At 44.4% G+C, this 16564-nt stretch overlaps 1 protein-coding gene across 1 annotated transcript in view; it reads left to right on the top strand.

The window, feature by feature from the left end:
* Positions 1–1204: 1204 nt before the first annotated feature.
* syndig1l (synapse differentiation inducing 1-like) overlaps positions 1205–16564 on the top strand; it is a gene marked incomplete at both ends in the record, with an annotated part of 31720 nt that continues 16360 nt past the window's right edge. The window contains one exon of the mRNA XM_084440240.1: positions 1205–1732. Coding sequence (XP_084296366.1) covers positions 1205–1732 — 528 coding nt within the window. The remainder of the gene's footprint in view (positions 1733–16564) is intronic.

Genomic DNA, 16564 nt, shown 5'->3' on the forward strand with positions numbered 1-16564 from the left:
TGTGTTTCTTGTATTGTTTGAAATGGAAAGCACTTTGGTCAACTCTTGTTGTTTTAAATGTGCTCTATAAATAAAGTTGGATTGGATTGGATTGGAATACTTGAAAGGTGGAAATCTGCAGTCAGTGACCAATCAGAGGCCAAGTCAGCCTCTCTGCACAGCCCACTACCTGTGCGGGCCAATCAGCATCCATGTGAAAATCCGATCAGATTCTCATTGGTGCCACGAATATCATAGCCTGTTCCCAGAAGTTATTGTCGTAGCAAGGGCTTCTGGGTACTCAGAATAGACCTCTGGGGACCACTGCAGCTCCGAGATCCCCTGCCAATTCGCCTGGGACACTTAGTTACTGTTTGGCAATGAGGAGTCCTGGCGGGAGTCTTTGTGAGGGAAAGGCTGCATACTAGCAGGGGATGTCTAGGATTAGGGTGTGTGTGTGTGTGTGTTTGTGTGTGTTTGTGAGAGGCTGTGTGTGTTTGTGAGAGGCTGTGTACTGTCAGGAAATGGTGTACACCCAGGGCTGCTACCCTATTCACCACACAGGGCTAGCCAGCGGCAACAAGCTGTAGGCCAAGTGTTGCAAGCAGATGGCAAGTAAGCATGCGCCTTGCCTCTAGCTATAGCACTACTGCACTAGAGGCATGACAACACCCTGTGAGCGCACGCGTTCACACACACAGACACACATACACACACACACAGACACGCATACACACACACAGACACGCATACACACTCTTCCATATGAATTCATTAAGATGTGTGCTTGATCTAAGCAGCATACTGATTATGTAGGTGTGCGTGTGTGTGCTTAAGTGCGTGTGTGTGGGTGGGTGCGCATGTGTGTATGTGTATGTGTGTGTGTGTGTGTGTGTGTGTGTGTGTGTGTGTGGTGGTTCCAGATTGATTATAATTGACAGGTGGGGCTGTTGTGAAGGTTTGCAGCTGTGGGGAGGACTGATTATGTAAGAAGGTTTTGCCACCTGCCCAAAGTAACAGGTGTCACATAAACAACCAAATGTGTTCCTCTTGATTATTTGACATCACTCAAACATCTCTCTCTCTCTCTCTCTCTTCCAGCTTCCAGCGTGTTGATCGCCGTTAGCGCCCGTTAGCCCACAGCCTCGCCCCGTCCTTCCCTCTCCTATCACAGTTGACTTCATCACAGCCCCTCCCACTAACCCCTCCCCCCACCCTAGTCGCTATGGAGAACCTAAGCGAGCTCCAGAACCCCCTTCTGGACAAGAACAGCAAGCACGTCATCAACGGCTATGGTGGTGACTTCTCTAACAACCAGTACCAAGAGAACATTATCAACTACTTTGTCACGGGAGGAGGAGGAAGAGGAGGAGACGAGGTAAACAACGGTACTGTAGTCGGGGGAGGAGGCGGAGGTCACCATAACAACAATGGTAAGATGAAAACCCAGCAGCTGCTGGACGCCACCTCCCTGCACCTGGCGGTGGAGGCCTTCTATCGGCCCAACTTCATCCTGTACAAGGAGGACGGGGGAGGAGGAGTCAAGGCCAAGGATTACAAAAGCGAGTGCTGCGAGACTACCTTCACGGAGAAGAGAGAGGCAAAGGAGACAGGCGGCGTGCTGGCGTCTGGGGCGGGAGACACGGCGCCAGGCACAGAGGACCCTCAGGCCAAGCTGCTGGAAGACGGCGACCACGTCAAGATCCAGACGGTCTCCTACGAGGTGGAGGAGGAGGAGTACGTGGAGTACGAGGTGAGGGAGCGCGCGCGCGAGTGCTTGTGCGTGCGCGAGCGTGCGTCTACCCCACGCCCAAGGTTCTCTCCCTGTAAAGCCTATGGTATCATCTTGCGAATAAGAACGTTCACAGCCTCTATGATCTAGGCTGTTTGAGTCTCCGTCTTTCACAGCGTGCCATCCGGCACTCCGGGTGGTCTCGGGCGGGCGGGCGGGGGGGGTGGGGGGGAGACAGTTGGGGGCAGCGGAGCGTTAAAGTGCCACTGAGGGTAGGGAACCGCATCACTGAACCACGATAATGCAGGCTTTAATGGACTGTTCGCCATGCATCCCCCCACCCGCCGTCCACTAGTTGCAGTGATAAACCCACTGAAACGTTAACCAGCGCAACGTGGCCCCTGCCATATAGGGACCTCGGCGAGGAGCTGCTACTTCAGGCATGAATAACATAAAAGCCCCCAGGTCCAGAGAAACATGTTTCTCCACTAGCTGGGTGACGTTAGCACCTCACGCTCGAAAGAGCAGGGAGTCGAGAAGGACCCCCCTCCCCCGCCCCCTCCGGTGTCCGCTGTTCTGCTTTAGGCCTATAGGTGTCCTAGTGTGTGCCTGAAGAGACTGGGCCCTTCCTTGTACTCAACGTGTTCAGTGGTTCTCCTTTGTCCTTCTTCCCTCAAACTGTAATGAGCGTAGCGGAACCCCCTCCAACCATCCAAAACGCTCTTGGGAAACATTATCGTTTTGCTCTTCCAAATCTTTCCTATATCTATGAAGGGTAGTTAGTAGTTAGTGAACCCAGGGCCTAGGCTTTTAGCAAACTGAATATAATCATTGAACCAAGCTTAGGATGGGGAGGAGATGTACTGGGTCATCTATAGGTGGACAAAGTACCAGTGATTTATCGCCATACTCTGTTGTATTCAAACACCTATGGCCTACTGTACACATACCGTAGACGCAGAATTAAGATGCTGGAAAATTCATGAGGGCTGTAGGCTGAGTAATTAGAGTATTCCACTATTCGTTTGGTACGTTAGTATTCTGAGCTCAATTCAGCATTCGGAGTATTCGTTTTTTGTCTAGATACTCCAAACCGATATCAACATCGTCATAAAGTTACACTGAGTGACACGCGAAAGCGCAACTGAACATAAGCTGATTTCATGCTTGTGTTTTCTCCTTCAAAACACTCTGCGGGTCTGTCGCTCCAACTCTCACCCCACCAGCGTGCTTGTGTTGCGTTAACAAATGAAAAATAATATATGCTTGCTAAATAGCAAGCTAGTAGCTTGGTTATGGCTGTCAATTTAAGGCCCTGTCCACACGAGCCTGTGTACTTTTGCAACCGTGTATTTGCCTTCAGTCCAGGGTGAATGTTTTGGAAAATTACAGTTTCAGCGGTTGCGTGTGGATATGATAACCGCAGTCTTTTATTGCTTGTCTCCATTGTTTGACGTCAGAGCGACGGTAAACACAGGTAAACCTACCTCCATGGCCAACACAGGAAGTAAACAGTAGCTGTGTTCGAAATTGTTCACTCGTTCACTCACTCCCTATTCCCTATGTAGTGTTCCCCATATAGTGAACTACATAGGGAATGATTAAAGGGTTTTTCGGACACTACATGGAACGTCATTCCGTTGGGTATTCATGGACACAAGCAGCGTGCGTAATGTAAACAAACCGAGCACTGATGGCACTGGCAGCAAGTTGAAATGTACTCAGAACTCAGTTTCCATGTTCAGTTTTGAATGTTGAATCCCAAATAAATTGCTGAAATTCTAATGATGTGCAAGTGTGGTTTTGTCAACTATGGTGCTGTCTGCTAATAGCAAGCTGTAAAGTTGCACAATAAGACCGTGATAGCTAGTTGGCTCACAACAGCAGCTTCCATAACATTAACGAGCATTAAGAAGCATTTTTGCCTGTCTCTCCTCCGCTGCTGTGCTGCTGCTGCCACACAAGCACACACACGTGCACGCATGTGTGGAGCAGCAGCGGAGCGGAGAGACAGAGGCTGTGTCTCAAATGGCTAAAATGTTGCCTTTTTAGGCAGCATTCGGAGGCAGGGAGGCATCAAGTCATGTCCCAATCGAATATTTACAAAAATGCTGCCTGCTGAGGCTCCTCCGACTGGGCAGATTTTGAAGGCAGCACGGATGTATCCTTTGTTGGTCAAGATATCCCACAATCCCATGCGCTCACCCCACTGCTCCGACCAAAATAGCATTTTTGTCTCCATGACTGTTAATATGTCACTTTATGAAGTGTGAATATGTTTTAAGATGAGAAAGTAACAATGTAGATTCCCAAAATGTGGTCAGTTTATCAAAATAGCCTGTTTATATATCTGATCTGACGTTAGTTTTCCTCTTCTGTAGGCTAACGGTTAGCTAGGCTATGTTAGTTACGGTAGCTAGCTAGGCTACGTTAGTTACCGAGATACCTGCAGGGTTTGACAGAAACGTCGGAAAAAATAGCTAGATAGCTAAATAGCTATGTAGCTAAAGTAACTAGCTTATTATATTGTTGTCTTTGCAGTTGTTAAAAGAACAGGATACAAAAAGCAAACTTGTTCCTTCATCTGAAGCTAGGACCATTCGTGAAGGCTACAGGTAACGTTAGTCAAATACTAGGCTAACGTATCAGACATGTATTTATTTGGGAACACGTTAGCTGGCCAGCATAACAACCAGTTTGTTGGCTTTTCGTTTTGACAACTGATAAATTCTGTTATACAGGAAACACTTTTTCCAGAATGATATTTTAATGATGATTGACCGACAGGTATCGACATGACATCATGACGTTGTTACGCGTTGCTTCCTTGGAAGTCCGTCTCAATCCAGACTCCTTTCCAGGCAACTTCAGGCAAAAACACTGGCTCCAAAGGATACTTCCGCGCTAGACAGCAAGGCAGCAGGCAGCTGTCTACCGTTTGGGATACAGCCATCGGCTAAAATGTTTCTTAAATTGACAGCCCTAACTAGGGATGCACCGATCCAATATTTAGATTGGGTATCGGCTATGATATTGAATAAATAACTAGATCGGATATTGGTGGCAGTGGGTCCAATCCATAGGAAACTATCTATTCTATCCATTTCTATGCTGTGCGTGCATGTGACATCATGTGCAAGCAACGTGCTCACCCCGCGAGGTAAACACAACAAGCTATGCATGGAGCAAACATGGAGCGAGCCAAAGGATCACCCATTCTGAGATTTTTCATGCTAACTATACCAATTAGTTTGACAGCTGCTTGCAATATTTGCACAGTCAATGTTCCGAGGGGTGGTGATAAAACTTTACACCGTTATGTTACAACACACAGGGCCGTCTGGGAGATATGTGAGGCCCTGTGCGAAACAGGCATTGCGAGGCCCTTATGCAATTGATGCGTAAAATTATGGGTACCACTTTACATTACAGCACGGTAATAACATAGTAATACCCTGATATCTACATTATTACTCGGGAATTACCAACAAATTACTAGTAGTTACCGGTAGTTTCCAGGACTAGTTACCATGTAATTACCAACTAATAAAGCCTGTAATACAGGGGTCATCAACTACATTTGTCCAAGGGCCAGAATTTTTCTCAGCAGACACGGTGGGGGCCAGACTCAAATCATATAAAAAAAATTTTTTTTATTACTTTCACTTTCTTAGTAAACTGTAACTAATTACACATTTTCAGTACCTTGCCCAACAGTGGTTTGTACAGACTCTTAAGACCTATACTGCACCCCAGTGCTTAATTTATATATCAGGAAGTCCCAGAACAGCCTATGTGTGCAAGCGCGCGCATGCGCAAAATCTGTGAAGCGCGAATCATGCCCACCATTTCACAGTACAAATGGCCACTTACTTAGCTGTGGGGCTTACAGTAATGTAATAATTTGGCCAAAATGACACCAAAAAGCATTAAACCGCTGGCCAGCATACTACTTGTAAATTCCCCCATCAAAGACTCCTCACCATCTCCGTAGCCTAGCCTACTCACGTCCTCATCTCCACCTCTCTCCCTGATTCCAGGTTCTCCTCATCATTCCTTCTGTTTATTTTAATTATGCTGGCAATTGCTTTTGCTATCCGTTGTCGCCACCCTGTTCCGCCGAAATGACTTTGGCCTGCTTTAGTGTTTAGAAGCCGCTGTGAACCCATTCCGTTCTAAGGACTCTTGAAAGCAACATTTAGCCTAGGCCTACTGTCATTGTGCATGTGAAAAATAAAATGAAACAAAATGTCAAACAAGAGCATATAAGTAAAATGAAATGTTAAATGAGAGCTAGCCTATGAGTTGTCCATAATCTTGCATGAGGAAGCTACTGCACAAGTCATTCTACCGCTATTCACAAACAGCGAAGCAAGCACAATTTTGCGAGTGAGCCTGCCCTTAATTTCTTGCATCGGGTTGTGTAGGCTAGACTACTGGTTAATAATAAGATGACATATTCTTTAGAACCCACTGTCAAAAACACATATTTGGGGTCGATAAATTATTCCTAATGAAATTATTCCGATCACAACTATTGTTGGTGTTGCTTCAATATTGGAAGATTTTTTTTTTTTTTGATATTCAAATACTTCTGAGGGCCGGATGGTAAGCTTTGGGGGGCCGGATTTGGCCCATGGGGCGCCAGTTGACGATGCCTGCTGTAATATCTACTATCTAATATCTATAATTTCTAGGAAATTACCAAGTAATTACCATTAGTTAACGGTAGTTACTAGTAGTAGTTAGTTACCATATAGTAACCCACTGGTAAACCATGCAATATCTACATATCTACACAAACTATATTATTAGTTGGTTACTATGGTAACTACTCCTGGTAACTACCAAGGCTTGACAGTGCGACTGTTTTGGTCGCATTTGCGAGCGAATATATTTCTGTGCGACTCGGAAATACATTCAGTATTAGACAGACTTCAAATGTTGGTGGTTTTTCCTGAGTTTGCATCCAGAATAGAACAGACACTTGTTTTCTTGTTTAACATTAACATCAGTTGGTTTCTTCATCAGTTGGTCGGAAAGATGACTAATGTTTAGACTAGGCCTACTGTTCTGATTCTGAATCTAGCTGTCATGCGCAGTCAATCTATGTTTGTTAATAAGACCACAGTGCTACTCATCTAAACCAGTGTTTCCGCTGGTAAGGTTTTGCCGTGCCACGGCAAAATCCTTGCGACACACCATACATTTGCTACAAAAAATAATAATACAAATTAGGCTATATACTTTAAGTCTTAAATTAAAAACCATAAACTCTATAAATATTTCTGCCCAAATGCGCTTTCAAAACCATGACAATTTCGTGTCTGCATTTTTATTTTCAACAATAGTTTGGGCCACGTGCTCCGTGAATGCTGCTTTCTGTGGTGAACTCAGACTTTGCGCGTGAAGTAATGTTTTCTTCAGAGAGCCTATTACAAAATAATGTAGGCTAGTGTTTAACCAGTGTTTGAATTGGACCAAAATGTGCTGGTATACCTAGCGTTCTCCTCACTAGCGTACATAGCAGTTTAAAATATATGAATGTTTGTAATCAATAATTGGACTCAATATACAGCGTAGATCTAGATAACGTTCCAGTAAGAAGTGCCGACAGCTCCTGCCTATCTCTGGCCTATTTGGTCTTATCATTCGCTGATGACTACAGGTGGAGACGAGAGTTCTCAGAGCAGTATTAATAGCGACGAAGAAGACAGAGACGGGTGAAGCGAGGAGGAGAGAGCCCGGTCAGAGAGCGGGTCAGGGGAGGCTCAGGGGGAAGCAGGAGGCATCGGTGCCACACTGCCAACGCAAAGTCGAAGGTCTACAGGTACAATGCCCAGTGGCAGAACACGTTCCCGTGGCTGGTTTTAAAGGAAGGAAAAATGTACTGTAAGTGGTGTGTCATAAAAGGTTAGCTGGAAAGACCGTGTTCGTTTCAGGAGACGCACAGCTGAAACGTGACAGTCTCTCTCTCTCCTTTCTTGTTTGGTTGTTTCTCATGTTTTTGCACTATACAACTCCCCTACACCCATACATTCAACTACCTCCACTCACTATACAACACCCCTACACCCATACATTCCACTACATCCACTCACTATACAACACCCCTACACCCATACATTCCACTACATCAACTCACTATACAACACCCCTACACCCATACATTCCACTACATCCACTCACTATACAACACCCCTACACCCATACATTCCACTACATCCACTCACTATACAACACCCCTACACCCATACATTCCACTACATCCACTCACTATACAAAACCCCTACACCCATACATTCCACTACATCCACTCACTATACAAAACCCCTACACCCATACATTCCACTACATCCTCTCACTTACACCACTTATTTACTGATGCCACATCCCATTTGCTGCATCTTTATATTATTAATAAATTAATACATTTATTCTTACTTCCCCTTTACATTGTGTCTCCATTTTTGTTACAGCCAAGAGCCGGTCGTAACATAAAAAATAATCATGATAATTTGTTGTCATACAAAATTGCGGAATTTCCATTATGCTACTAAAATTCTGTGTGCTACTAAGTTTTTCAACATGGTAGCACAGTGCTACTTGGGAAAAGGTAAGCGTCGAGCCCTGACTACTAGTAATTTGTTGGTAATTCCCCAGTAATAAGGTATCCTAGATATTACCAGGGTATTACTGTTATTACCATGCTGTAATGTAAAGTGGTATCAAATTATGTGGTAACACTTTACAATAAGGTTACATTAATAAGTATTAGCTAATGCATTATTAAGCATTAATTAACAGTTAACTAATGTCTCTATTAACCATTTACTAATGTTATTTATGTTAACTAAGGTTAACTCACCAAACCCTAACCCTAACTAAGGTATTAATTAACATTAGTAACCTAACCTAACCCTAAATACAGTAAGCATTATTTAATGTTTTTTGTGACCCTTATTGTAAAGTGTGACCAATTATGTTTTGGCTCCTCATCAACAATAATAATAATAATAATAAACTTTATTTATATAGCACCTTACTAAACAAATGTTACAAAGTACTTTACAATCAGCAGTACACCAAAACACAGGATAAAACACAAACAATGGAAAATAAGTAAAAAAGTAATTCAAAATTCACAGGGAAGGTGGCATAAAAAGATCAAATAAAATAATAAAATTACAGCAACAACAAGAACACATAGAGTAAAATCATTATAAAAATGCATGATGTAAAATATAAAAACAATTGATGTACAAATGAGTCTTAAGACGAGATTTAAAGGTAGAGACAATGTTGACTAGTCTCAGATCCTCAGGCAGCGCATTCCAATGGTTAGGATCCCTAACTGCAAACGCCCGGTCACCTGGAACTGAAAAAAAAGTGGATCGGTGCATCTCTAGCCCTAACCTATCTATTAGCTTGCTATTTAGCAAGCATATATTGTTTTTCCTTTGTAAACACGACACAAACACGTTGGTTGGAGTGCGCGTTGGAGCAAGCAAAGCTGGACTAGGATGACGTAGCCAAAGTTGAGCAGCAAACAGCCCAAAACGTTTTTTAAGCCTTTTCAAGTTTTGATTGATTTTGGTACGCTACTATCAGCCTTTATTGTGGTACAAAATAGATTTTTATAAAACAGAATTGGACGTGCTTTTCAAGAATTTATGGATGTAGGCTACAGTAGCCAAAACATGAAAATGAAACTTATCAGAACGTGAAAATGAAACCTAAACTTGGGCAAACTGACAGTCACAAGCCATGATTAAAAAAAAACACACATGATTAAATCATAAACAAACTCTAGCAAGCTAAACAATCTAGCAACAATCTATAAGTAGCAGAAGGCAAAAGTTGAACAAGGGAATGACTGTCAGGCACGTTGCTCCACTTGTCATCGGTACATATAGACTATGCAAAGCTGCCACCTAGGGGTTGAGAACGAATACTATTCGCTATTCGCTCGTTCCCACCAACAAGGACTCGAAGCCTGTAATATGGAATTCGGGACAGCCCTAGTAAGATCACACTCTTTATCTAGTCAAATTTCCATGAGGCAAGTGCTTTACAAAACATCATAGCTCTTTGAATTGCTCTTTGAAAATATAAAGGAATTTATGTTGTTTCGTGCTTCATAATATTTTGGAATGACATGTTCAGAGGCAATGAGTAAAGTCTGTAAATGGCACATTTTAACATCACCAAAATAACGTGTAACGTGTTCCTCTCAGACGTGAGGCTGGCAGACGCCTCCACCTAATAGCCTCTCTCTAGTTCTCTGGGATACACAATTGGCTTGAAAGACCATCTTTATCCCCAATTTAAAACTCTATGTGCAAGATACAGATCTCACCTCTTTGTGAGAGGGAGCTCAAGAGAGAGAGAGAGAGAGAGAGAGAGAGAGAGGGAGATAAAGAGAGAGGGCGAGAAAGAGGAAGAGAGAGAGAGAAGTGCTATTAGAAACTATAACAAAAGGTTGACATTGCTTGTGAACTTTGAGAGTGAGCATTTGGAGAAAAGAAAAGGTATTTTTATTCAGGCAAGCTAAATTGCACCATTTGAGGGCCCTTGATTAGTATACAGTGATGGTTATTGTCACGGCCATGAGTGTCTTTTTTAGGCTGAATGGCGTGCATAGCTCCTCTGGGCTTAGGGGAGATGATAATGATCTTGATGATAATGTGTGAGATGAGCACCAGCGTTGTCTGTGTAGCACCAGAATTACCAGAGCGTTTCAACGGAAGGCGTGAACCGTGACCAGAGGGAGGTCCAGTATGCTGCAGTGATCATAAGTGAGTTTCCCTGGGCTGGAGAGTCATGCATGGAACCAGAAGAACTGTAGAATTAATCTCCCTCCGATACCATGTCCCCTTGATGGCCCAGATGAAACGTTTGGAGCACTAGGCGCTTCATGTGTTAAAAAAAATATATTAAAGACCAGGAGGAAATTGTTCACCATCTGCAATCGCATGAAATTAGCATTTAACAACTGACTTCAGTTTCTCATCACCATGTGTGTTCTGACGCGATAGAGATCACCAAAGTTAGTCTGCAATTAATACAGAAATCCATTTTAAAAATGCATTTCAAAATGGATTTGCCTGGAAGCAAACCGCTTCTTGCCCTGTCCCGACACGATGAGCAGAAGGTGCCTCTCCAGGGGACAGAAGGCAGACTTTAGAGGACGGCAGGCCTTATATCTTTATTGAATCTAGATTGTGGCTGCGCCTCGCTCCAATGCTCACGCTGTGCGTCGTCTCCGAGAGAGCGCTCTCAGCTCTCATTAGAAGCCAGCTATCCAGGGTACCCTTCCTGTGGAATCCACCATGGATATCCCAAGTCTCATTTAGCAGTAAATGACAAAAACCAATCTCTGAGTGCCAGTAGTAATCTCTCAGGTAATTTGGTGCATATCCAACCCCTCCACCAGTCCCCCTCTCTCTCTCTCTCTCTCTCTCTCTCTCTCTCTCTCATTTCCTTTCACCACACACCCCCTTCCCTCTCTTTTCCTCTCTCACTCTCACCATCTCTCTCTTTTCCTCTCTTTCACTTTCTGTCTTCTCTCTTTTGTTCTCATGCTCTCTCTCTCTCTATCTCTCTCTCTCTTTGGCATAGTCTATTGCTGTTCTGCTTTCAGAGGGTTATACGTACGGTAAGACTATAAATAACAATCAATGAAGCTAAACACCGTGTGTTTTTGTCGTAACATACCCCAGGTTAGGTCGTGCGAGTACCAGCAAGAACCCTTTCATGCATGCGTTTTCTTCACTGGCTCACCCGCCCACGCACACACACTCTCACACACCACAGCTGTCAAGTTCCCTACAAACAAACCGAGAGGAACACTGGGACAACGGCACACTTCCTCATTGGGGGGGCTGCGTCTTTCATACAGTCAATCTGTGATCTGCAACAGGCGAGAGCCTTTCATACAACTGCTTTGCTGGATGCAGCTCCAAAGATGAAATGGAAAAACGCACCCATCAGATGCATTCGCTGTGCGCCAGGCAGCCAGGCAGAGAAGAAGATGCTTACCCCAGATTGTGTATTTTAAAGGTCCAGAAAGAGGAACACAGCAACAACAGTATCGGCTACTTGCGAGGCTCCATGTGCTTTATTAATCTTCCACTGAGTGAAGTCAGCGCACAGTTGGAGCTGTGCTAGGAAATGATTAATGGCACTGAAGATGCCCCTGTGATGCAGACGAGAGCCTGGCTGTGTATCGGCCTCTCAAGGAGGATTAGACACCCTCAGTCGGGAAGAGGGTGGCGGCTTTTTATCTCTCTGCAGGACAAATTGACACACATTCTCACAATGTTCAGGTCCTTTTAAGCAGAAGTAATACGAGGCTAATAAGAGATACAGGTGAGATCGCCATGGAGATCTGACGGGAACGTGTGACTTTGTCTGGCCTTTCCCTCGTGCACTTGCAGTACTTCAGTGACAGACCATCCTGACAGACCCTCCTCATTGGCTCTGCATAGATAACGTGGCTGCTCTGACTAGCCATGTCCCATATTATACGCAATGGTCACAGGTGATCAATTACCTACCAAATCATTGATGTCAGCGCTTCACTGCGACACCACCAGAGGATGTCGGTATGGCAAATAAAAATAATCACACCCAGACACCCAGTGGTGCAGGTGTATGAGCCATTAACTCTGATCTGAACAGCTGTGACAGCCCCTGGCGCAGATTGGACGTGTTGTCACAGCAATCGGCTAGTTCTGATTTGCATAGGCCTGATTGGTCTAAATCTCATAATGGACGCAACACTCAGACGGACACGCGTCCCATATACCAGAGGCGGCTGCACTGCTTAAAAACAAATATTTGAAACAAACCGTTTTTGAACTCCATCCTTTTCAGTTGGTCTTAGCGTAATCCTTTTGAGTTGGTCTTAGCGTAGCTTGAAATGTGTGGTGCCGCTGCAGACGCCTCTACAAAACCTCTACAAAAGCCCTCTAGTTCATACAGATCTCTTTTAGATCCCCGGCAGCCGTTTTTGAAGATGAATCGACTCTTACTGGGAGGGAGCGGGTAGCTGGATGGTGGGGGGGGGGGGGGGGGGGGGTTGCTGGTTTCAAAACAAACACAAGCACAACACAGTCCTAGACATGGACAGAGACAGACCACCCAGGAAAGACAGTCTCGCACCATTCAGGGGTGTGCCCCTCCAATGTCCCCACGTGACCTTGATCGCACACTCGGTGATGGACGGTCCCTCGGAGGTCCTTGAACGCGGGCCGTCACACGGAGCAGCTGTGTAAATCAGACCGCTTTGATTAAGGAGCTCAATAACCCAGCGTTTTCATACCGGCCTGGGCCCCCCGGCTTCCAGACGTCTATAAAATTACCTGATTAATTATAAAAAACCCCACCCACCCACCGAGAAAGCCAGTTGCCGGCGGGGCTGCAAGCGCCTGACCCGGCATAATTTAAGCAGCTCATTGTCTGGACGAGGCGCGAGGAAGCGTGGCGAGGATGCAGACACCACACATTAGGATGTAGGCCGCTCTTCATCTCTGTAGCTAGCTGGCTCCCGGAGGCAGGAGGGACATGATGACCTGCTGATGACCAGGCTGATTAACTGAGAGGGTTGTCCTGGCGCTACAGGACGACCTGAGACCTACTGGTCCACCTGCTCCTCCTGCTAAGTCACATATGCTTACTGTAAAACAGCCACAACGAGATGCTAGTTTTAGAATGTTGCGAGTCCCTCCATGAGATCTGACAGGTTGAGTCTTGAAAGCAGTAGTAGAATTTACAGTCTTTAAGGATTAATGAGCTAATTTTGTCCTAGAACTGCTTAAATCCGTCTTGGGTGTTGTATGGGAAACCGGCTTAAGAATGGCTGTAAGTAATGGCTCAGGTAGCTTTTCTGGTCCGTTGTGTGTGCGCCAGTGAAGAAATCACGTGCTATGCTGCCTGTCTGGAATGTACAGTATTGTGATTTACCCTGCAGCCTTTGTCACATTTGGTATCACATTAAGCCATCAGTGACAGACTGTCTTTCTCTCCTCTCCTCCCCTTGGCTCCAGATGTATGAGTTCCCCCCTCCCCCTCCCCCCCATGGATGCCAGGCTGAGTTTGGATCCATGCAGGACTGCAACGGCACATGAATGACTGAATAAACCGTTTCTCATGTTTACACAAACAGGCAGCTTGGATAGATACCTGCGTCAACTGAAAGGTCATTCACTCTCGATAGCAGGGGTGTGTGTGTGTGCGCATGTGTGCGTGCATCGGCATAAGTATGTGTGTGTGTCAAACAGGTCTGCACTACCCTAGCTTTGACATCAATCCAGCAAGCTAATTTTGTCCTTCAGTTTGTTTTGCCTTTTTGATGGGCAGTTTTGTCTCCGTCTTCTCATATCCTTTGATCAGTGGATAGTTCATAGACTAGATGAATTTAACTATTTTTCCAAACTAGCTAAAATGGTTTAAAAATAGCAAATGTATACTGTTTGATCAAAAAGTGGGGATGCAAAAGCACACGTCTGCTCCCCCAGGTTTAATAGTGGGGGTGCGCGTGTTCTGCTTGCTCTATTACTCAAGCGTCTATGTGCACCGTAGAATTCCTCTTAAAATGCGTCCCACATACAGGTTGGCTGTTGCAGTGCCTGTGAATTCCTAATGCCTGTGAATCATGGACAAACAGCGGTCCCTATAGAGCTCTACTATATACAAGGCTCTGGGAGTGGATATGTTACACATGTTACGATTCACATATTCACATGCTAGTCCACATGTTAACGATTTAGTTATTATTATTAATGACAGACTGGGTGCAGCCCTTGACTCTATAGCACACATAAAACTGAAAAAGGTTGTAACTAAGAAAAAAGCTCCATGGAGGACTGAGGAGATATATGAACTTAAGAGAACATGTAGGAGAGCTGAGCGCACATGGAGGAAGACCAAGCTGCAGGTCCACCACAATATTCTCAAAGAACACCTTCACTCTTTTAACAAGGCTATAAGAAATGCTAGAAGAGGTCACTTCACAAAAGTGATCTCTAGAAATCAAAACAATTCCAGGGCACTCTTTTGAACGATTGATATGAACATGTCCTCTACTTCAAAGTGGGAGGAATTTGTTGCATATTTTACAGATAAGATAACTGGCATTAGAATGAATATCACCCAGTCAAGACCAAATGTTTTGATTGATGACCCTCTTCCCCTGCAGAGCAGGGTTATGAACTTGTTCACTCCAGTTGACACAGAGATACTGAACAAACTAGTGTCTCAACTTAAGTTGTCTATGTGCCCCCTTGAACCTATTCCAACCAAGTTCTTCAGGACTATTTTCGACTCTGTATCCGGGGACACACTAGCTATTGTAAATTGCTCCCACTTTCCATCAGCACTTAAAACGGAGGTGGTAAAACCCATCTTGAAGAAAAACAATGTGGAATCCTCAGTCCTCAGTACTTTTAGACCTATCTTCAACCTCCCCTTTTTAATTAAAATTCTAGATTTTTTTTTATTTAAACAGCTAAATGATTTCCTAGCTACAAATTTGATATTAGACACTTTTCAGTCAGGTTTTCGCCAGCATCATAGCACAGAGACAGCGCTGGTCAAGGTTGTTAACAACCTCAGAATAAATGCAGACTCGAAAAAGCTCTCCGTCCTTGTCCTCCTAGACCGGAGTGCAGTGTTTGACACAGTAGACCGTAGTATCCTTATTAGAAGACTGGAAAACTGTGTAGGCCTCTCCTGACCTGTCCTTGACTGGTTCAGGACATATTTAACCTTTTTAATTATAGGGGCCCAACTTCGCAGTCTGTGCATGCTATGCTATGTCATGAGAAGGAACAACATTAGCTACCACAGCTATGCAGATGACACCCAGCTCTACATTTCTGTGACACCCCTCGACTACAGCTCAATTGACTGCTTGACAGAATGTATTGCTGACATAAATGTGTGTATGTCACAGAATGTCCTCCAGTTGAACCAGGACAAAACTGAAAGATCGATCATTGGTGAAAAGGATGAAAGAGAGAGACTATCGGTGTACTTAAAAACACTGTCACTGAATATGCAACGCCAGACAAGAAATGTAGGTGTCGTGCTGGACTCTGACCTTAGCTTTGAGACCCCTAAAGAATGTAACAAGGACCTCATTTTATCACCTAAGAAACATTGCCAAGGTAAAACCTTTCCTCTCCCAGACCGATACTGAGAGACATGCATTTATTACTAGGAGGTTGGACTATTTTAACGCTTTCCAGTCTGGCCCACCGAAAAAGGCGATTAATCAACTCCAGGGTACTATGTTGACTTACGCCACGCCAACGCCAGCTGCCCTTTATAAATCACAATCAACACTTGACCCGAGTGCAAAAGGCAGAAAGAGAAAGAGACATTTTACTGAGTGCGAGGTGGAGGTATTGATCAATGAGGTAGAGACGCGGCAAAAGGATCTTTTCGGAACGATGATTTTCCATGTGCACGACTGATAAGAGCACCCGTTAGGCCTGAGTGGTCCCATTTAGATTATAATTAATTATCTATCATGCAGGCTATATAAGGCCTAAATTATCAACGTATAAACGGGTCAATTTACAATGACATCCATAACAATGCAAACATGTAGGCCTATAGTGACTACTTAAGGCAAGTATCCCCAATTTAACTGTACGACAGATCTGAGGGTTCTTTGCAGCAGCCAATTTGTGTATTTTCCGGGATATCATGCATTTCACATACTTTCTCAAAACATTCGGTAGGCATATAGAAGCTGCGTGTTCTAATGGATGTTGCGGGATAGCCAAGCACATATTAGAACATCTGTGCCAAGCCCCGGCATATCCAAGGCCCCGTGCGTCATGG

This window comes from Borostomias antarcticus (genome assembly GCF_949987555.1).
Source record: "Borostomias antarcticus genome assembly, chromosome: 6".
Taxonomy (NCBI): Eukaryota; Metazoa; Chordata; class Actinopteri; order Stomiiformes; family Stomiidae; genus Borostomias; species Borostomias antarcticus.